The sequence below is a fragment of the Hemicordylus capensis genome, chromosome 3 (assembly GCF_027244095.1).
Source record: "Hemicordylus capensis ecotype Gifberg chromosome 3, rHemCap1.1.pri, whole genome shotgun sequence".
NCBI classification, from domain to species: domain Eukaryota; kingdom Metazoa; phylum Chordata; class Lepidosauria; order Squamata; family Cordylidae; genus Hemicordylus; species Hemicordylus capensis.
The window spans coordinates 263,959,711-263,980,948 of NC_069659.1; the positions used below are offsets into that span (position 1 = coordinate 263,959,711).

At 40.8% G+C, this 21,238-nt stretch overlaps 2 protein-coding genes and 1 long non-coding RNA gene across 19 annotated transcripts in view; all 3 read right to left on the bottom strand.

The window, feature by feature from the left end:
- BTBD16 (BTB domain containing 16) overlaps window positions 1-3,543 on the bottom strand; it is a 58,365-nt gene extending 54,822 nt beyond the window's left edge. The window contains exons 1-2 of one of the 3 annotated variants that reach the window (XM_053305234.1): window positions 3,305-3,543; window positions 2,110-2,176 (exon numbers count right to left, since the gene is read on the bottom strand). In XM_053305234.1, the coding sequence (XP_053161209.1) occupies window positions 2,110-2,176; window positions 3,305-3,414 (177 nt within the window). In that variant the 5' untranslated portion in view covers window positions 3,415-3,543. The remainder of the gene's footprint in view (window positions 1-2,109; window positions 2,177-3,304) is intronic. The other 2 variants (XM_053305236.1, XM_053305235.1) reach the window with 2 other exon arrangements.
- A 3,004-nt stretch (window positions 3,544-6,547) lies between these two features.
- Window positions 6,548-12,703, bottom strand: LOC128350650 (uncharacterized). The gene is made up of 3 exons (XR_008319362.1): window positions 11,939-12,703; window positions 11,006-11,122; window positions 6,548-10,313 (listed from the first exon to the last, which is right to left on the bottom strand). It is a non-coding gene; the product is annotated as an uncharacterized LOC128350650 (long non-coding RNA).
- Window positions 12,704-15,690: 2,987 nt separating this feature from the next.
- TACC2 (transforming acidic coiled-coil containing protein 2) overlaps window positions 15,691-21,238 on the bottom strand; it is a 272,500-nt gene continuing 266,952 nt past the window's right edge. For all 15 annotated transcript variants that reach the window (XM_053309046.1, XM_053309047.1, XM_053309040.1 and 12 more), the window contains 4 exons: window positions 20,276-20,436; window positions 19,063-19,169; window positions 18,189-18,309; window positions 15,691-16,203 (listed from right to left, as the gene is read on the bottom strand). In XM_053309046.1, the coding sequence (XP_053165021.1) occupies window positions 16,138-16,203; window positions 18,189-18,309; window positions 19,063-19,169; window positions 20,276-20,436 (455 nt within the window). In that variant the 3' untranslated portion in view covers window positions 15,691-16,137. The remainder of the gene's footprint in view (window positions 16,204-18,188; window positions 18,310-19,062; window positions 19,170-20,275; window positions 20,437-21,238) is intronic.

A 21,238-nucleotide genomic window follows, 5' to 3' on the forward strand; every position in this document is an offset into this window, starting at 1 on the left:
AATATGACTGTGATCATCCTGGAAACATTTGGTTGACTACTGTGGAAAAGAGTTGCCACACACTAGATGGACCTTTGGTCTGATCTAGCAAGGCTCTTCTTAGGTTTTTAGGATTACTCATCTCCCTAGATGAAAACAATCATTTTAAGTTGGGCTTCCATAACTGAACAATATCTAGAAATACAAACAGTCTCCCACAAAGAATGAAATTGAACAGCTGCCTATACTTCAGGAATGGACTGTTCTGCCCTCCCTCTTCAGACCTCAGAAAAGGGATGGGAGGTTATACTCAGCACCTTGATACTCTTCCCAAGGGGGCAATTGTGTTCTATCTAGTTATCTTTTGTGTTTTGTTGTTTGGATGTTTGTCCCAGTGGGGATCCTGTAGTGTGTGTGTGGGAGGTGGAGTCGGAAAGAAAAGGGAGGCAAAAGAGAAAGAGAAAAAGGGGATTGCTTCTGAATAAAGTCTTATATGACCGCATAAAATTTCTGCATGTTTACAAGAGAAGCAGTTATAAAAGGCGCGTGTTCTCATGGTTGCCTCCCCTCCAAGAAGTGCAACCATCAGCCACCCTTCTCTCCTTGGAAGAAAAATGTCTGCCCTCCAGCCTTAAAATATTCCCTCCTGTTCACATGACTGTTAAGGCTCCTCTGTCAGCCCCTCTTCCACTTGCCCTGGCAACGTGTTGCCTCTGGATGTGTCGACCCCAGGTCTGCATCCGCTGGTCCCTCAGCAGGAAAAGAGCTGCCACCCGTTCCAGGGTCATCTGCTCATGGCAGTGGAATTGTTTCATTATTAGCTCCCCAACCTCTGCACTGAGGCTTGGGTGTCTGGCAAAGTCAGTGCTGAGATCCCTTCTCAATCAATTTTAGTTTTCAATCAATCAGTTTTCAATCAATTTTAGTTGCCACCAGAACATTACCTAAAGCAATTTTCAAAGGGAATTTGGGGAAAAAGCAGAACATTTGCAAGATTTCAAGAGAAACTAAATATGCTTTAATTGAAGTAGAAACATTTATCAAGTGGTTCTGCATGCCCCTGCCCCTTTTAGAGTAATGTCACATTACTCCAGTGCTATATTTTCACAGCTTTTCATTTTCAAGGCTTGACATGATCATGATGGCTGATTTAAATTGATGACATGGACGTTGTTCCATGTCAGCATTAGTGGTGCTCACCAAAAGGAACCTCCAATTTTCACCTCCAGTAAAAAGCCATGCACAAATAACTTTTGAGAAATTTGCAATGGCATGGTGAAAATCAGGTTTCACATGGTGGACCATGTGGAGCAGCCATGACACTGATGAATCTGAATCAGCTGCAACATGACTGCTCAATCTTCTGAAAATGGCTTTAATAAGCTTTTCTTTTTGCAGTTTTATTCTGATGATTCTTCAGAAGTTAGCACCATCTCTCTCCTATGTGCCTGAACTTCTGCTACCCAATTGGCTGAGCTTAGGTGAAGCTGTGGAATGTTCATAAACACCTAATTCCTGAAGGAGAAAGGGCATATGGTATCATTACATTATGCGGCTGTATGGTAGAAATAAAATCACAGTCTGACTAGAATAGGACTGAAGATCAGCAGAGTTTCTGTGCAGCTGAATGAAAAGAGAGAAAAGAAGCAGCATCGGTCACCTATGTTGAGGAGAGAAGTGGGAAGTAAGCAGTAGGCTGAGAAACAGGAACTTCTGAGAAGGAGCAAGACAGAAAGGACTTCAGAAAAATCTCAAAGTGAACCTAGGAATAGAATAGAAATCTCAAACTGAACCTATGCTGCTGGGGGGGAGGAGCCTGGAATGGCAAGAGGCCAATCAAGCAGGTAGCAGGGGCAGGGGGAAACAGAGGCTGTCAAGGAATTAATTTCAAATATTGGCTGGTAATAATCCAGCCAAACCTATGTTTTCCCTTTAAAATCTATGTACCTCCTAAACCTGCAGTTATGGGGATAAAGCACATTGTTTTATACCCATACTTGCAAATCAGTAGAAATACATTCAGTCATCAGTATCTGTACATTAAATCAGTAACTTAATTGGGAGGGAAATATTTCATAGGTTCGTTGTCTAGATAACAGTTCCATTTTGCCTTTGCTGTAGTACACCTACCTTAGCTATCTCCTTCTCATTTGGCGAAAGTCCTCCCAGAGATACATAAGGAGCTGACAGCAAATAACTGAAGGTTAGAGAGACATCATCATGGTGCCATACTCATAGGAAGCACACAAACAATGTTCTTACTTTATATTATCTCTACCAAGCAAGGCTCTGATTCCTTTTTTTCTTTTTGCTTAAACAAGTCCATTAGAAATATTTGCTGTTCTTGTTTTTTAACTGCCTTGTAGTTTACATTAGCTGGAGTAAAGTATTAGTTACAATAAATAGATGCTAAGAGCATCCTTTTCGAAAAGAACCAAGCAGATCAGCAGCTTCCTCTGAGAATGCTCCACTTCAGAATTTATGCTCTTGCCAGTCATTATTGGTGAGGAGAGCTGTTTTTGTGGTAGCAAGCATTACTTGCCCCCTTAGCTAAGCAGAGTCCACCCTGATTGCATATGAATGGGAGACTAGAAATGTGAACACTGTAAGATATTCCCTTAGGGGATGGAGCTGCTCTGGGAAGAGCAGAAGGCTTTAAGTTCCCTCCCTGGCAGCATCTCCAAGATAGGGCTGAGAGAGAGTCCTGCCTGCAACCTTGGAGAAGCCGCTGCCAGTCTGTGTAGACAATACTGAGCTAGATGGACCAATGGTCTGACTCAGTATATGGTAGCTTCCGATGTTTCTAAGTACAGTATACCTCATGGCAAGGGAACAGGAGCTAGCCCTGCCTCCCCCACCAAGCCAACACACTCCATAGCTGCCCATACTAGCATTCAAAACTGCCCAAGGTACAGTATTGGTCTGTGCAGATGGGCCCTGTACTCAGGGGGAGTTGGTGAGGTGGCTACAGAGTACACGGTCATGGCATGGGGCAGGGATAGCTAGCACATCCCCATTCCCTCAGTCATGGCTAAACAGGGCTATAGTCAGTGGATGGAGCACGCAGGGATGGAGTGCTGCCCGTACGTCTCAGCTTCTCTGGCTGTTGGGGTGGGCATGACCATGGGGGCTGTCATGGAGAGCACCAGCACTTCTGAATTGGCAGCTACCTCACTGGCTATAGTTCTTCACTGATGCCTGCCACCATCATCAGTGCTTTTGATTCTAGAAGCAAATGAGGCACCGTGAGTAACAGAAGCGTCCCTCTCCACAACCTCCACTGCCCATTCCAAGCCATAACTTGAACGCATTCGTTATTACTTACAGGTGTTCTTTCTTATCCAAAGCAGGTTTTGTTTCGGGAACAAAAGCTGAGAGTTGAAGTAAGTCTAGGGAGTTCCGACTTCTTGCATGGAGATGCTTGTAACGTGCCATGCTGAGATGTGCTGAGAAATAGCGGAGTGTCTTATTGTTAATAGTCAGCTGGAGATTGGGGGAGCGGCTGCTCTAGGAAGGCTGACAGGCCCCTTTCCCATATCCCCTCTGCCCCTATAGGGACAACAACTTGACTCTTATCACTACAGGCCTCCATAGCAACAAATGCCTGCTGATGCCTGCTTGCAGATAGGTCACTATTATGACATCTTAACTTGACTGTGGCATCATCATGTCCTATGATGGGCAGATTTTCTATAATACCCATATTTCTGGATCACAGCAAGACAAAAGTACGTATGTGAAGAAATGCCTTCCAGGGGAAAATGTGTACTGGAACACTGATAAATTCTAGTACCATTTATTTTATGTATGTATTTCTAAATGTATAACTTGCTCTTCCTCCAAGGAGCCCAGAGCAATGTACATAGCTAGAGAGCACACTGTCATGGCACAAGGGCAGGGATAGCTAGCATACTCCCATCCCTTCTTACTACTACTACTACTATTACTACTACTACGGATATATTTATATAGCACTCTTCAACCAAAGTTCTCAAAGTGGTTTACATAGAAAAATACATAAATAAGATGGTTCCCTGACCCCAAAGGGCTCACATTCTAAAAAAGAAACATAAGATAGACACCAGCAACAGCCACTGGAGGGATGCTATGCTGTGGCTGGATAGGGCCAGTTTCTCTTCCCCTGCTAAAAATAAGAGAATCACCACTTTTAAAAGTGTCTCTTTGCTCAGTTAGCAGGGGTCATACAATAGGTTAATACAATAATCACCCTGTGAGGTATCATGCATACAAGAACGAACAAAGCTATGTAATGTATTCTTGTGTCATCTACTGATAAACACCACACAATATCGAATCCAGCACACAAAAAACACAACCCAATAAAGATGGTAGCATATGCTTAAGTTACACAACATTTAAAGATCCAAGTAGTTGTCCTATTATTAAGACCCATTGAAATAAATGAAGCTTAATGGCACAATCTTATACATGTCTACTCAGAACTAAGTCTCACTGAGTTAAGTGGGACTTACTCCCAGGTAAGTATGTACAGGATTGCAGTTTAGACCAGCACTACTGATGTGCTGCATTTGAAATCAATGCAACACAATAAGTTTAAATAAATTGACTTGGATCAAAACTATTGTAATAATGCTATTTTGAAAAGTAATGCTCTCAAGGTGACATGAACGTGGACATGTCTGTAGTTTCCTATTCGACATCAAACATAACTTGAAAGGATGGATTATGTTTCTAAAATCAGGCATAGTCACTGCAGATTTCTTATTTCTTCTTCCTTCCTTCTGAATGTAGAACACATGGTTGTTAATTAGTGCTGCTCTGCTCCTCTTTCTAGTCATACATAGGGGTGTGCATGGAACCGGCTGGCCCAGTTTGGTTCGAGTTCGAACCAGACCCAAACTGGACCAGTTCAGTCTGGCACCCCCTAGAACGGCCCCCTTGTTTGGTCCAGGGGGCTGGGTTCGCAAATGTGGTATTTTTTTTAAAAAATTATCACTCCCTGTGGAGGACTTCCTCTAGGTGGTGGTGGGGTTCCATGTGGGTTCCCTCTCCCCCCACCAGCCTCCTTGCCACCCTAGCCAGCCATTCAGCCAGCTCTTTAGCCTATTTAGGCCTTCCCCCTCCAGCACGGTGGCCATTTTAGGGGCCACTGCACCTGTGAAATGGGTCCCTGCATGCCCCCCCCACAAATCGCAAACAAATCCGAAGCTGGACCAAACAGGGGGTGATTAGGTTCAACCCCAAATGGTCAAACCTGTTTGCACACTATTAGTCATACATAGTTACAGACTGTATCAGAATGTGGATGCAGATGCACCTTTGGATGCACACTGTGCACAGAAAATATCCATGTTCAGTGAGTCTGATCCACATCTTCATTTTCTGATCCAACAAGTGGTCTGCATAAGACAGTTTTTTCTTGTAGATTTCCTTATCTAGATGGAGATGTCCATGTTTAACGTGCAAATAGTGCTATATTCAATTTTACAAAATTGGTAATTTTAACACAGTTTTCTTGATATGAAGAAATATCATTTTACCAAATCCTCTGCCTGCATCCATGTTTTAGGCTGAGACATGAACCAGGGCCTATTCAGGATTCCATGCACAATAATATAATGAATGTCTTTAGGCATTTTGCACAAGTATGTATGTCGCTCCTTGTCTTTTGGCAGATTTATACACACACACACACACACACACACACACACACACACACCACTCAATGTCTTGCAATGGTGACTTATAGCCAGAACATTTGCATCTGAACATTGAAAATAATGATTTTTTTTTAAATGGAAAATTATCGTGTTTTGAGGTAAAGTTTTAATATTGATTTTATTCAATAGTTTTTATTGTAAATAAAATTAAAAATTAAAAATTTTATTTTAAAATTAAAATAAATTAAATTTATTTGTAAATTAAATTAAATTAAATTAAATTACAAATTTGTAACTTTTAAATATTTTAAGTTTTGTACACCACCTAGAGATGTACATATCAGGTGGTATAGAAATATGATAAGAATACATATATATATACAGACATACATAAATCTCTGTCTGTAGTGTTTGATGTACAACAAATATTTCGTAGATGTGTGCCATCACTTCATGCTGCAGTCAGTGACTAGTGAAGTTTTATTTGTGAACTCAGCATCAGTTAAGGTTTCAAAGAGCTCCCTGAAGTCCCACAGCTCTTATCTAGCTACCTATTCGCAGCTGCCTACTGCAGTGATTGAGAACTGCTGCCTGTGGGGTCCCAGAATGCCAGGCTACTCCTGCAAGAACTTCACCTGAGGCCAGACCAAGCTGCTTCTCGGTACAAGAGAAGATGGTGCTAGAGAGATGGAATGTTGCCTCCTTTTGCACTGGGAAGGATACTGGCCAACATCCTCAGGTTGTGGGGAGTGAAATCCTCTTCAGCCAGGCTGCTCTGGAGAAGGAGGACATCATTGTCAGGAGGGTTTGATCCCCTGGCAGCTTAGCCTGGAAATATCCAGGCCAAACAACAAGTTGGCCATCACTGCATAATCCATGCACTGGGTGGCATTTCTAGTTCAAAAACATGACCGCTACACATTGCATTGTCATTTATTGAGTGGTTTTATTTCCGTCAGATAAAACAAACAAACAAATAAATATAGGTATAAAGTTAGACTTATTACAGAGCTGGATGTGCATTTACAGAGCTTTACCAAAACGTAAATACTGTTTTGCTATTTAGTACAATGTAAAAACTTAGGTCAATGTCACAATTTCCAAAGGAGTCAACAAATAGAAGCAATAGTGATAAATACTTATGGGGTGACGTGCTGATGCAGGAGATATCCAGTCAGAGCTCTGATCCTGCACACTGTTTGCTAGCATTCAAAATGAAAACAAAATAACTTGGGGATGTTGCTGTGTTCAGGATCACAACCTAGGTTGGTAATTTTGACCAAATAAGGTCTGCATGTGGCTGTCACCTTAAATGGTAGACTTCCTGCCTGTATGAACACGAGCAACATTTTCAAGAGCAATAATGAATTTAGTCATGTGAACTTTGCCATGCTAAATAGCATTTAACTGTTGTCTTCGAGATCCTTAAAATAAACCAGACACAGAGACACACATAGAATTATGTGGCTGAACTACAGCCCCACATGTCTACCGGGTTCCATTAGAATAACAGCCAGATTGATCAAAATGTGTGCTGGCAAAATCTGCACCAAGCACAAAAGGCATAACTGATTGTTCCAAAGCAGCATCTGCTGCTTCCTGACATGTCAAAAGCACCTATGACTGCTAAAACAAAACAACAACAAGAAATCAGAAGAGTGAATGAAACCATGCTGGCCATTAATGTGTAACTACACGATACTGTCAAACACATTTAGGTCCCAATTCTGTTGTCAATGCAGTCAGTGTAAATGCTCTGCTTAGTTTCAAAACGGATTGAATTCAGCTGATAGATCCCCTCTTATTTTCCTCATTATATCACTATCAACTCTGAGAGAAATAGCTCCGTACTAGGGACATATTTCAATAGTTTATTGATCAGGAAAATATCATATTGAACTGAGTCAGACTATTGGTCTGTCTAGGTCATCAACAACAACCCTGACTGGCAGAGGCTTTCCAGATTTCAGGCAGAAATCTCAGTCTTTTCCAGCCCTGCCTAGAAATACAGGGATCAGATGGGAGATCTACTGCATGATAAGCAAGTGCTCTGCATCTGAGCTATGTCCCTGTGCCCTAGCAGAATATGGAGTAGTAAAGCACCACTTGTAAATACAAATGGATTTCAATGACATGTGGGATGAACAGCATTGCGAGGGACTTGATGATGTTCTGTTACCTACTAGAATATGTTTGATTTCTGGATTTAATTCTTAACTTGCCGGGTTATTTCCTTCTTTTTAACATAGATCAATCCTTCCGTTGGGAAAAATGACATGTATCAAATTTATGATGTGTGTTGTTCTACTTTTCTGTACAGGATACATGCTTTTTCTTATCTGGATTAATACTGACCATATTAATATGGGCACAGCAGGTGGCCAGTCAGATCAGCCACAGACTTGGCCTGTGGTGATTCAGAAACCACTTCCTTGACCCTTGAAGCAGCTGTGGTCACTGGGCCCACCAATGCAAAGCCTCTGCATTCAGGCCAGCCTTCTGGCAAGTTTTTTTGGGGCAAAGTTGAGTGAGCAGCAGCTAATTTCCTCCTTTTTTGCTGTGCCATTTTGATTTCCATTTGTCCTCCTGGCCCTGATACAGCATCAGGAGACAGGGCATCTGGAAAATCAAGATGGCCCTTGGCCCCGAAGGGCTGTCCACCATCCCTTGGCAAGGGAATGGGGCACAATGTGGAGACTTCATGGAGGGGGTGGGCACAGCAGAAGCAGCAGATTCCCTTCTCCTTCGGAGCTTCCTTTCTGGAGCTTGTGGTGGAGGAGGGATTTGCACTGTCCAGTTAGTTTTCTGAGCACTGGGCATCACTGGGGAGAGGACGGGGGGACCAGAAGGCATATCCACTACTCCCCCATTTTCTCTGTGCATCAGTACTGGTAAGGCTAACTGGAACATGCTTTTCCTTTAGTGTTGTTGCTCTCATGTTGGCACTGGAAGAGAGGCATGTCTGCCATCTGGTTAGCTTCGTTAGCTCTATGGTATGGAGGGAAGCCAGCAGATGGAAACCACCAGTTCCTCTTTCCCTCAGACAGTGCCCATGCCAGGAAAGCTAGCCTAGCACAGGCCTGTCTCTGTTGCCAGATTTGGCTTTTTAAAAGCCAAATTTTGGGTTACGGCCCATTTGACTCACGAGTATACCCTTGAGGTTCTGGCCACCCTTCCACTACCCAGTACCAGCCCTGCTGTGGAGATGTATGAAGTGCTTCTCAGGTGCTATAGCACACACTTGATTTTGACTGAAATATCCATGTATTTTGCCATATTTAGCATCGTTACTGTGTAAGCCCCAACCAATAAAGGCAGAGTTACATAGAATAGCTTCTATGACACATTTTAGTTATTTGAAAGAGTGGACTGAAGATTGGGTACCAAATGAAATTATCCCTTTAAAACTACATTTATTTATTTAATGTTTGTCCCATCCTTCCTTCAAGAAGCTCAAAGCAGCATACATGGTTCTCTTCCACCTTCATCCTCACAACAACCCTGTGAGGTAGGTAAGTCCAAGACATAGTGACTGACCCAAAGTTACCCAGTAGACTACGCGGCGGTGGGGGTTTGTAGCTGGTTCTCCCCAGTCCTAATGTGACATTCTAACCACTGTGCCTCATAGCATCCATTAGCTGCTATCTTCATCTGTGGGTATGCCTGATGCACAGGAAGTCTGGATGAGCAGAATGCCTAGCTGAACTAAAATTTGACTAAGACCCTGGGATTAATTCTTCTCTTGCTATAAAGTTACTGGTCAACAAGATTAAGATGGTCATTAAGAAGCCTGCTGACCGGAAACCATGCCATTACAGTTAATCTTGCTTTGCCGTTAAAACCACAGAGATCATCCTAGATAAAGCTGAACTCTTTTTCTATGATCCCGTTTTTACTGACAGCCATCCAATGTCACAAGGATACAAAGAGACATAATTAGAATCCAGCTCTGTATCTTTTGGTTCATTTGCTTGCTTCTTTCCCATCTAATAAGCTATTAATGATAAAAAGAGTTCCTGCAATGGAGTTCCTTGTGAAGGATTATTAGACTATAATACTTTAAAGTATTAATTATACAGGAATACAGAGGCTCTTACAATTGTTAAACTGTGGAGCTTTTCACCCCATGTTACAAGGTTGCTACATATTGCTTGTTTACATATTGCTTACTTACTTTTTTGCCAATTAATGTAGAGTGTTATTCTGCAAGCATGTGTTTTTTTTAAATAGTTCAGGATTATTACTAGAGGATCTCAAGTTTCGGCACTAAAGTGTTGTATGTCAATTGCTAGCATTTTTCTGAAACTGTATAGTGAATTGACTTATGTGTTTGTCTGCCTCTCTTCTCCCAGCATCCCTGGCTTCCTCTTATTTTGATTATATAACCATAGAAATATTTGCTCTATTTCCCCCTCTCTTGATTCAAAGATAGTCTTGTAGTGCTGGTTTAACAGCTTCCACTCCAACCTCCTTCTCAGTTCAATTTTCACTCCAGATTAAAAAGCAGGTGGCACAAGAATGCAGAGATAAGCAGTGAGAAGTAGCCAGTGGAGAGGACATTTCTTGAGCCCAAACCTTTGGCATTGCAGTTATTTGAGTAACAGCAGTGAACGCTCACTCCAGGTGCTCGTGGACCTTCCCTCCGTGCACGCTCACAGAATGACCTATATGAACAGGACTTCATAATGCCACCTGGAATAGATGTAGTTCAGGACATATTATGCCAGTCATACTTATCTGTTTATCTTATTAACTTGAACTGGAACATTCCCAAACTCTTGAGTAAAGTGACCATTTTAAGGAACAATCATGTTTAATTAGGTCTCATAAAAGATCATTTCTTCCTATTCTTGAACTTTATTTATGGTAAATCAATAAGTGATGTCCATCTACATATCTTTCCTTTCCTTAATACTTTAGACAAATGAGGCTGGAACTTTCTTCACTTGGCTACTTGTTGTAATAGAAAACCACTCAAACTTCCAACTAGACTTGTGGGGCATATGAAATTCTGTCCAAAAAATATTTTCAAATCAGGGAAGAGAAAACAAACATATGACATGCCCAGAGTTTTGAATTATTGGGATTAAAGCGGCCCTAGCAAACAGGGAGGGATTAGAAATTAACCAATTTGCATTAAAAATGCATATGTGTGGCCAGCCAAGAGATCATGATTATGTATGACTTCCTATGCAAAAGATGGCAAGAACTATGTTTTATTAACAATGTTAAAAGATAATATGGGAATAGGTTCCACTGTCCCTGGTTTTGAATTAGATTGTTGCTTTCTTCAGTACTTGTCTCAGTAACAACATTCTCAGAGGCTTCTGCTGCTTGATGTTAACCAACCTGACACTTTGAGTTACCACAATATAGCTACTTACTTGACTGTCCTTTTATGATTGCACAGGCATCAGAGTATCCAGGACATTGCTCAGTTCCTTGTCTGTTACATTCCTCATCACTTGTGCCAACACATGTATAGCATTGCAGGGCTTCACCTGTTTATCAGTTCAAAAGATACACCAGTCTTATTTGCAAAGAAAGGTTGAAAACACACATTGATCTCAGCCTTAGGAAGAAGTTAATTTTAATTACACCACATACAGCATTTGCCAGAAGATCTCAGGCAATCCATTCAAAAGGAAATTTTGCATTGCCATCATACAAATACTGTAGAAAAGCAGATCCAATCCACAAAACTTAGGTTTGGATACATGTCAAAGCTCTAAGAAATGTACTAGAATTGTGACTTCCACTTTCCCTCCTATTAAAAAAAGGGGGGATTGTGCAAGAAACTTTCAAATGGTAACATAGTTTCTCTTACCATCATTAGAATGTTACTGACTGAAAATAAATGTTTCAACATTCCTAATCTTGTAAATTTCTAGGTCTCAGCATCATATAAAATGTAGATAATAATAATGCTGAGCCTTCTTTCCCATTCAATATTGATTTATTTTAAGACTGATGATAAAAATGTATTCAACAATTCCCTTGGCTGTAAGGGGGTCAAGGCTACATGTAAATGCCCCCCCCCCGAACTCTCTTAAACCATAGATCAACTGCATTTGAAAGATCACTTAAGCAACCAAACTAAAGCTTCCAAATATGCAAAGGAGCAGCCAGAAGAATGTACATTAAATAATAGGCCATTATTTCAAGTACAGCATTCTAAGCTAAGCTAAAACTTAAGTTTGTGAATCCTCATCCATCAATAATTGTCATGCATGAATCTCTGGAAAAGGTACAAACTTGGAAATACTGAATGCTAAGTATGCTATAACAAAGAGAAAGAAGGGAGCAAAATTACTTACTCTGGATGGTGAAAAGCAAGCTGAGAAGGACAAAGCTGGCGAATGGCTTCATGATGAAGAGCCAAGAAATGTGCCATTAGACAAAGCAAACCGTTGTCATTAAAGCTCTAATGCTTATTCAGCATAGCTAATCCTCTATAGAGGATGATGTAGAGGATGAAGTGGTGTGCAGAATGCTACTTATCTAGTTTATTCTGGCTATCCTTCCAGCCAAATGTTCTCCATCTCTGCTATAGCATTCTCAGAAAATACATTAATCATCTAAGTCAAAATGCATCTTATCTTACCTCCGCCCAACACAAATAATTTGATCGTAATAGTTGGATTTTGAAACTGGAATTTTACACAGAGGAGTATACATAGACTTAGCATGTTTAAAATCCCAAGATGCTAAGTATTCCAGCCTCATTTCAATAAGATCTTCCCACATGAACAGTTCCCAAGACAAAGTTAAAGGTATTCTAAAAAGCAGTACTATTGCAGCAAACAAAGGTACCTCAATTTTTAAGTTAAGTGTTTACTTAAGGATTTTGTTGAAATAAATTGCGGAGTTACATATGAACTTGCTTCATACTGAATCAGACCACTGGTTCATCTAGCTCAATATCGTCTACCAAGACTGGCAACAACTTTCCAAGGTTTCAGATAGGATCCTTGCCAGCCCTTCTGGGAGATGTCAGAGGTTTAACCTGGGACCTTTATGCAAAACATGTAGAGACTGTTCACACAAGCAGCCTTACCCAGGATAGGGAAGCCCTACCTGGACAGGGCTGCTCATGTGAAGAGCCAGGATTGGGCTGATCTGCCTCCCTCAGTAGCCCAAGAATTTACCCCAAGTCCAGGGTCGTATGTATGCTCGGGCTGCACACAGCCCGAGCATACACAGAGCCAGGTGCCTAGAGCGGCCAGCTTAAGGGGGAATCCCATAATGCACCATGCTCATCACACAGTGCATTGTGGGATAGCTGAAGGCTAGGACACATTTTCCTGGTCTCCAGAATGCCGTATGGCTTGGATGAAGCCTCAATCATCTGGAGGGCAAAGGAGGTTCAACCCCCCCATCCCCCCACTCTTCTGTACTGGTCATGTGCATGACCTTGTACTCTTGTCACTGAGCCACAGCCTCATCCTCAGTACCCCATTTAACCCAGCATAGGTTCAGCTTATACATTACAATACTATACAATTTATAGGAGATTTTAAGATCTTAAAAAAAACACCCAGTTTTAAAAATACTACAGAATCTTTTAAAGAGTTAGAACTTCCCCATATGGTAGCATTCCATGCAAATTGCTAGCTGCTGCAGTACAGAGGTGGGAGCTTGGGGAAAAACTTGAAGAGACTGGCACAAAAAATGGGAACATACAAATATGACAAATATTTATATATTGCTTTTCAAGAAAAGTTCCCAAAGCAGTTTACATAGGGGAAAAATGAACGAATGAATGAAGTGGCTCCCTGTCCCCAAAGGGCTCACAGTCTAAAAAAAGAAATGTAAGATAGGCACCAGCAACCGCATGCTGTGCTGGGGATGGATAGGGCCAGTTGCTCTCCAATAAAGAAAATCACCACTTTTAAAAGGTGCCTCTTTGCTCAGTTAGAGGACTGCTCATTTAAGCAGGTGGCATCTTTGCATTTAACCTGGGTAGGCAAAACTCATAATTGTCTCCATGAGCTAAGTGGACCAGTGAAGACTTAAGAAGCCCACATCAGAACTGGATGGCTGCTTCAGACACACTGGAACAGCACCCCCGGTCACCTAGGGTGGAGTCATCTAGGGTGGAGTGTTGAGCTTGTACATGGGATTTCCAGGTCCACTCAGCTATGAACCTCACCAGGCTGCCTTGGACAATACCCTCCTTCCAGGTTATTACAAGGCTATATAAAAAATAAATAAATACAGCCTTGCAAATCTGCTCTGATCTTCACATGACTTGTACATCTGCACCTATTCTAAAACAGTGGAAAATACACAGGCTGACATTCAGACTGTTATTCAATAGTATTGCTCAGGAGTTACTCAAAAGAACTTATGTTGAGTAATTTAATAAGGATCTCAGTCACTATTTTTACCAACTCAGACAATAGCTTTCACTAGACCAACTTGACTTCAAAATGTTTCTGAAGAGCTCTTCATCAAACATAGTCATTCAGGTCCAAAAGATGAGAGTCTTCCTGCTCACTCTCCTAATAATCTAGAACTGTGAGGGAGAAGGAAAGAAGTGAGTGAAGCAAACTGTAATCACCATCTTCCACCCACTGCTGCCTCATAAGCTGGGATTGGGCCTTCCCTCACGCAGCGTATTTAAGGACCAGATATGAGAGAGAGCGGGGGGGAGGGAGTTTTATGAAGGGCTTTCTTGTTCTTTCAGCTGTGTCTTTTTATGTTCTGCAAATTGGGTAGGGAAAATGGACAGAACTAGAACAAAGTATAAATTGTGAGCTCTGTATTTTGGGAGAAAGGCAGTGATAGGAAAAAGAATACCGTATTTTACGGACTATAAGACGCTACAGACTATAAGACGCACCTAAATTTTAATCCAGTTTTTCAGAGTTTTAACATATTAAACTGTTAAAACATATAAGACGCTCCTGAATTTTGACAGGTATTTTTCGAGGAAAAAAGTGAGTCTTATAGTCCATAAAATACGGTATTTTCCAAACTGTCCAGACCCAATATGAAGATTGTGAGCCTCAAGGACAGTTACTGATGAAATTTCTATAAGCTGTCCTGAGTCCAGGGGATAGATAGGGATATATTTTAACAAGTTAAAACATAAAAATATTTCCAAAATAAGTTAATTAGAAAAATTAAATTTGAGATAGACACAAAAATGGTAAATTATTATTATACATACAGAAACACAATAACCAGCTGTAACATCTGCTTGATGCCCAGCACCATTCAGGCTTAGGGCACTTTCAGAAGTGAAACTAAAGTGCCTCATAGCTTCTTATGTGCTAATTGCATGCATTTATGAATGTCAAAAGCAGCTGTTTTATTAATAATTTATCCATTTAACAATTAAAATTAAAAAATGGGGGGAAAGTTCATAATGTGACCGATGCAACATTGAGTACAATCATAGATAGACATCCCAAAGATTCACACTCTGAACAAATGAATGTTTTTACATTTTGACAATAAGAAGCACTGGGCATAATGTCTCGTCTATGCTTCAAAGGTGTTAGTTTATGAATGAATGAATGTAGTTTAAAATGTAAAATTTAAATTAAAGTGGATATACTGTTACATTTCAGTCTTCAAGCAATTGTCTAGTCATGCGCTCATCAATTATTGATAAAATATGCACTAGGCATTGTATAAAAATCAAAAGCACAAGCATTTCCTGAAGGTTACCAATCTTAAGGGAGAAAAAGCTGCTGGATTTTTCTCGGTTCGCGGAGGACGTCTACCTTCTCTCCCCCATGGTGTTTCTCCTAATGCTCTGACATCCTGCCCTGCCACCATGATCAACAAATGGGGGCCGATGGGTAGGGGATGGAGAATTCTCAGAGCTTGGGAAGTTTGCCCATCCTTTTCTGAGGGGATGATTTTCCCAAGCTACAAGTAGTCTTTTCTGAGCTTGAGTTCAGAGGACTTTGCTGACATTCCTAGTGGTATCTCTCTCCACTCAGGATCTAGAATTTGGTGTAAAACAAGTACTAATGTAGTAAACTGAAGCCACACTTACTTCCAAGGTGGAAGAAGAAATGTATCTATTTATAGTAAAGAACTGAAGAGAGATGGATTTAAGTTTTTCAAGTTTTCAGTTTATTTTAGAAATCATCAAATGCAGATCAAATTTACACTCCTTAAGGCAAGAGTCCCCATGCAAGTAATACATGTTTATATTAAATCCAAAAAAGACACCCAACATGGGAACTCATGTACAAAGGGAAGGCTAGGATGAGCAACTTGTAATGTATTAAAGAACTTGACAAATCTCCCTGATACAGGAACTTTTGAGACCAACTTGCTATGAATTATACTAGGAAAAAAATTGCAAACGATAGCAAGGAATTCTGATAGTCTTCTTAGTACTGCATACAATCAAATCAACATTATTAAGGAGGGGGAAAATACAGTAGTGCATACAAAAAAGTGAAAATAGATCCTGTCCACATTAATATGTGGACACCAGTGTGCCAATGGTCATATTGCACTCAAGGCTGAAATCCAGGATTTTGGTTAAAAGTTAGCTTTTCCCCATTTTGGCAATCAGTTCATCACAAATCTTTGTCAATTCTTCTATTTCTTTATTCTGTTAAAAAGAGATAATGAATATTGGTTAATGCAAACTTTCATGTACATTTCGAGTAGGCTTCCTTACATCTAAAAGAAAGGGAGAAAACAACGTTGACTCCATTTTTTGTTGTAACGATTTGATCACTTCTAAAAGTCACTGCACCAAGGGAGGAGCTGACAGCATTAGTGATACAGTTCCAGCACTGTGAGGGTATAACTGTATGCTTGCAATAGTGTGAGGACCCAACCTTTGTGCCAGAGCCAGAGCAGTAGCAGCCATCAGTGTTGCTATAGTAATGGTGCCCTTCAACCCCACAAAGGACTTTCAGTCAACAGGGCTGATTTGATTTAAATCAAATTGATTTAAATCATGATTTAAATTGCTTCACAGAAGGACTCAATTGTAATGATTTAAACCACAAGTTAAATTACTAGTCAGGAAGATTCTATTTAATCATCATTTTCTATAAACATACATTCTTCTTATCTAATATAGATGTAGGTTTCATTTTTGGAAAGTAGGTACACACTTCTCATAATGCTGTTTCATTCGGGCAACCAGGTCTTGCATTTTTGTTGTTGCACTGTTTGCCATTCACATACATGCCTTTCTTACCCACAGGTACAGGAACTTCATTAAAATACTCCCAAATTTGGTCTCTCTATGGCCTTCTACAATGGAGGATACCCTCAGAAAAAGTTTCCTCAGGGCATGCATGAATATGTTCTGCTCACTTTTGGTTTCACTTCCTATTCCCCTCCCCATCCCGTGCATTTATAATCACCCTCCTCCTCCTTACTCAGATCTACCTCTCCACCCAATTCTCTATTCATTCATTGTCTTTGCACTTGGTGGGGAGCAAGGATTTGACTCTGTGTGTGTGTGTGTGTGTGTGTGCGCGCGCACGCGCTGCACCACCTGCAGAATAGGACTGATCAGGTCTGTCATCTCTCATCCCCATATACTGCTGTTAACATGTTCATATAACGAAATTATGTTATGATTAATATTGATGTATATCATTGACCTAGGTTCTTTATGAACTGTATTTAAAAATCTGATTTATTTATTTTTAAATCATCGATTTTATCAACCCTGTCAGTCAGTCTGAAGTGCGACTTCATTCAGTACCTGCCATATGTCTGGAACTTTCTAGAACTTAAGAAAGCTTTGAGCAAGTCAGTTCAGAGGGGTACTCTGCCCATTTGTCAATAACAAGGCACAGCCTGTACTATTATCCCTTTTTATCTAAAGATTGAAAGGAGAGAACTCTTCTTTTTTAAAATTAATGATAAGCTTTGCTGTGCTCAGCACAGGTCCTTGGGAAATGGGGAAGTCGCAGTTTGGATACATGAAGTTATATACTGTGTATACAGTCCAGCTGTTATGGCAGCTGTGTGGCCCAACCAGAAAAAGAAGGCTACTACAGTCCATCTTCACATGGCATTCATAGAGACTATTATAGTCGGCCTTCACATGGTGTCATTCATGCAGACCAATTTTAACAGGAAACTAGGAGATGGCAGCTATTTGGGATTCATTAATTTGGAGTTCAATGTCCTGTTGTGCTATAAGATGCTAGTATATATATCATAGTTTTTTGTTTTTGTAAATGTTGATAAGCCCAACATTGTGCTCCAGTGAACGCTATCCAGCTCTCACAGAGGTCAACCCCTCAACTCTTAGATAATGACCTGTAGTTATAAATCATTTACTTCACAAATCAAATCAAGGGAATAAATCTTCATTGTCCTGTTCTGGATTTGTTCAGGGAAACAACTGCCACTCTGCTTTCATACTCACAGATACCCAGACATGGTGGGCAATATCCAGACCATGTTAATCATGACGGAGTCCCTTTGAAATTACTGAGACAAGCTAATCACGACTAGTTTGCCTCACTGATTTCAATGGTGCTAGTCATAACTAGAACTGGTCTGGATATTGCCCATTGCTCCCTCTACAAGTAGATTCGTATCAGAATTCGCAGTGGCGCTAACCTTTTGTTCCAGTGTTCTTTCCAATGCATCCACTTTCAGCTGCTCTTTACGGAGACTGGCCTGGTATGCTGCTTGTTCTTGCTGAGCCTTACCACGGACTTGTGCAATTTCAGCATTGGCTCTGTGGAAATAGAGGTTGCTAGAGTAAATGCAAAGAAGAGCTTGTCTTGTTTTGGTGTCGGCTATTAAGACAAACTTGTGGGGAAAGTGCCTGTTGGAATGTGCCCTGAAAGGTTAAGCAGGAAGGTGCTGCTAGGGTAAGTAATCTCAGCCAAGGCATTTGTTTGCCTTCTGAGCAAGAAACTGCTGCTAGGCTAAGTAATTTCAGCCAAGGCATTTGTAATTGGAAAAAGTGCTTCCATGAGTGTATGTTTGAGAAACATATTTGCATATGCCATGCATGGTGATGATGATTACATTCAGAGTTCATTACTAGCAAGGCTATGGGCATGCAACAGTGATAAGCTGAGTCAACATTTTGAAAAAGCAGATTTCCAGCTCCTAAGGCAATGAAGACAGATCTTCCAAGCATACAGGGAGAACTGCTGGAGTAGCAGCAAGGAGGGCTAACTGAGCAGGATCTGCAGAGGTTCTGGTCAGGGATTCAAGAGCTTATGCAGTTCTTTGCCCTTCCTTATAAACAGCAGAATAATTAATTTGATCTAGGCAAATATAAGTGAATTAGCTTAAAGGACAGTTTTTAAAAAAACAATTCTATGTTTAACATAGCACTTTTCTGGAAAGAATACAAGTTTTTACAATTCTCAAAGTCAGCTTTTCTTGGCACAAAATTAGCCTTGATTAGTTTCTAACTTCAAGAAAGGACTAGAGAATCAGTGCCTTTGGGAACTCCAGAACCCTTCCCCCAATATACCTGTCCAGTTTTTCTTCTGCATGAATTTTGAGGGCTTGGTATCTCTGTTCCTCTTTTTTTACTCGTGATAAATATTCTTGTGCACATTTTTTTAATACTTCTTCATTCTTACATGGAAAAAGAATAAAGAAAGTGAGCAGAAAGTTAGTGAATGAGTTTACAGTTATTTTAATGATTTTTGTTGCAGTCAAACCCTATAATTTCAACTGACATAGCATCACATTCCTGAATGCACAGATAACAAACAGGAAGCACAGACCTGTACATAATTTACCATAGCATTTAGATTGTAGTGCCGTCTAATTTTCCTTTTCTCCAACAGTCCTATTCCACAGAAATTACTACTTCAGATATAGAGCACGCACATTCATTGGTTCTTTTACAGCTGCTCTCAAAAACTCATGGAATCGCAAAAACCCTGAATAGGAGACTTCTGACTCATACAGAAGATCTTTTACAGAGAGAATCACTTGACATGGTTTAAATGCAAGCTTTTGGACAGCGGAGACTAAAGGCAGTATATAGTCAACAAGGACAAGTGCATTCAAAAGCAGTGAGCAAGCTTGGACCAGATCCTTTCATAGGGAAAAGGGAGATCAAGGTAACCTCTTTGCACTAGTAGATCAAAGTGGGTTATGTGATGTTCCTGGATTTGCTGCAGTTCCTGAAGCAGGTCTAACATTCAAGAGCGGAGGAGATTATTTGGAACACTGGTATTTGTGCTCAGATTATTTAGACTTGAAATAAGTACAGGCAATAGAAAATGTTAGATCTGAAATACCGAATGTAGTCTAAGCTCAAACTAAAAATGAATGCTTCTTTCTTCTTTCTGAACTGTTCATATTATTGGGTGTGTGTGTTTGTTTTATTATGCTTGCTGTATAGCTTAATCTAGCCATATTGTACTTGGCACTGCTCTTTTTAATGGAATTTATAACAACAATATAATAAAATAAATTTCAGAAGATCTGATGTGGGACAGAGGTCTGACAAATGGGCCATGCAATTTCACATCCAACATTCCCTAAATAAGAATGTAACTGTAGCCAAACTGATCTTCATAGAAAGGCAGGTAAGAGGGTGGGGATGTAGGTGGACAAATCAGGCCCCTCCACTGAAATAAATGCAGACGGCTATAGGTGTGAGAAATCCAAATACCATGGTCCTCTGGACTGCGGCACAAGCTTACAACTATTTATTCACAGTGGCTTACCTTCCTGAAGCCTTCAAGGACTTCTTTCATTTTTTCATATCTTCTAAAGAGATCTGCTAGTGATTTTTCCACAGAGTTCAGGTCTGCTAATGCTTGCTCTTTTTCTATAATGAGCTGCTGGACTGTGTGATGAGACATAGATTTTTCCCTCTGCTCATCCTCTGTGGAAACAATGATAGAAGAAACATTAGTAAGAGCAATAAATTAGTATCTTCTAGTGTGCTTTATACAGGATATTAAGCATTTGCATGAGACCCTGTAAAAGCAAGGGCATAAACTTGTAGGGAGAAGACTGCCTAGCCAGAATTTATTTTACATGCATTGTTCTATGATAAAGTGTTACCGTGTTTCTTGATACCAATACATTCTAAATCGAGTGGAAAAAATGTAGTTTGGCTTCTCCTCTTTTATACAGAAGGCACTAAGTGCAAAGGAAAAGCTTCTGCACAGGAACACCTTTCTCTTCCAGTGCTTAAACTAATGCCAGTGACTTCCCTCATTAAGGGCAGTACAGTTATTAATAGGGATGTGCACAAACTGGTCCGAAGGCCATGCAAGAGGCCTGCAAACCGGTTCATGCTGGTGCCGGTTTGAAGTTCGACGCCAGTGGGGGGGGGGTCTCCCTTTAAGGGTGGGGGGTTTGCACTTACCCCTCCCACCACTTTCCCACTGCCGGCGCTCCGTTTTAAAAAAATGTTTTCAAGGTGGCAGAGTTCCTCCCTGCCGCCCCTGCCCCCATTGTTGCCCGGAAATACAGGAAGTATGGACTGCGCGTGTGATCACCGTCGCGCACACGCCACACGTTGCGTGATGTGTGCACGCGACGTACGCAGGGCATAGGCACACACAGAGCCCATATGAGTTTGATAATCCACCACAAACTACAGCTGGATGCACACACAGAGCCCGTACTTCCTGTATTTCCAGGCAACAAAGGGGGCAGGGGTGTTAGGGAGGAACACT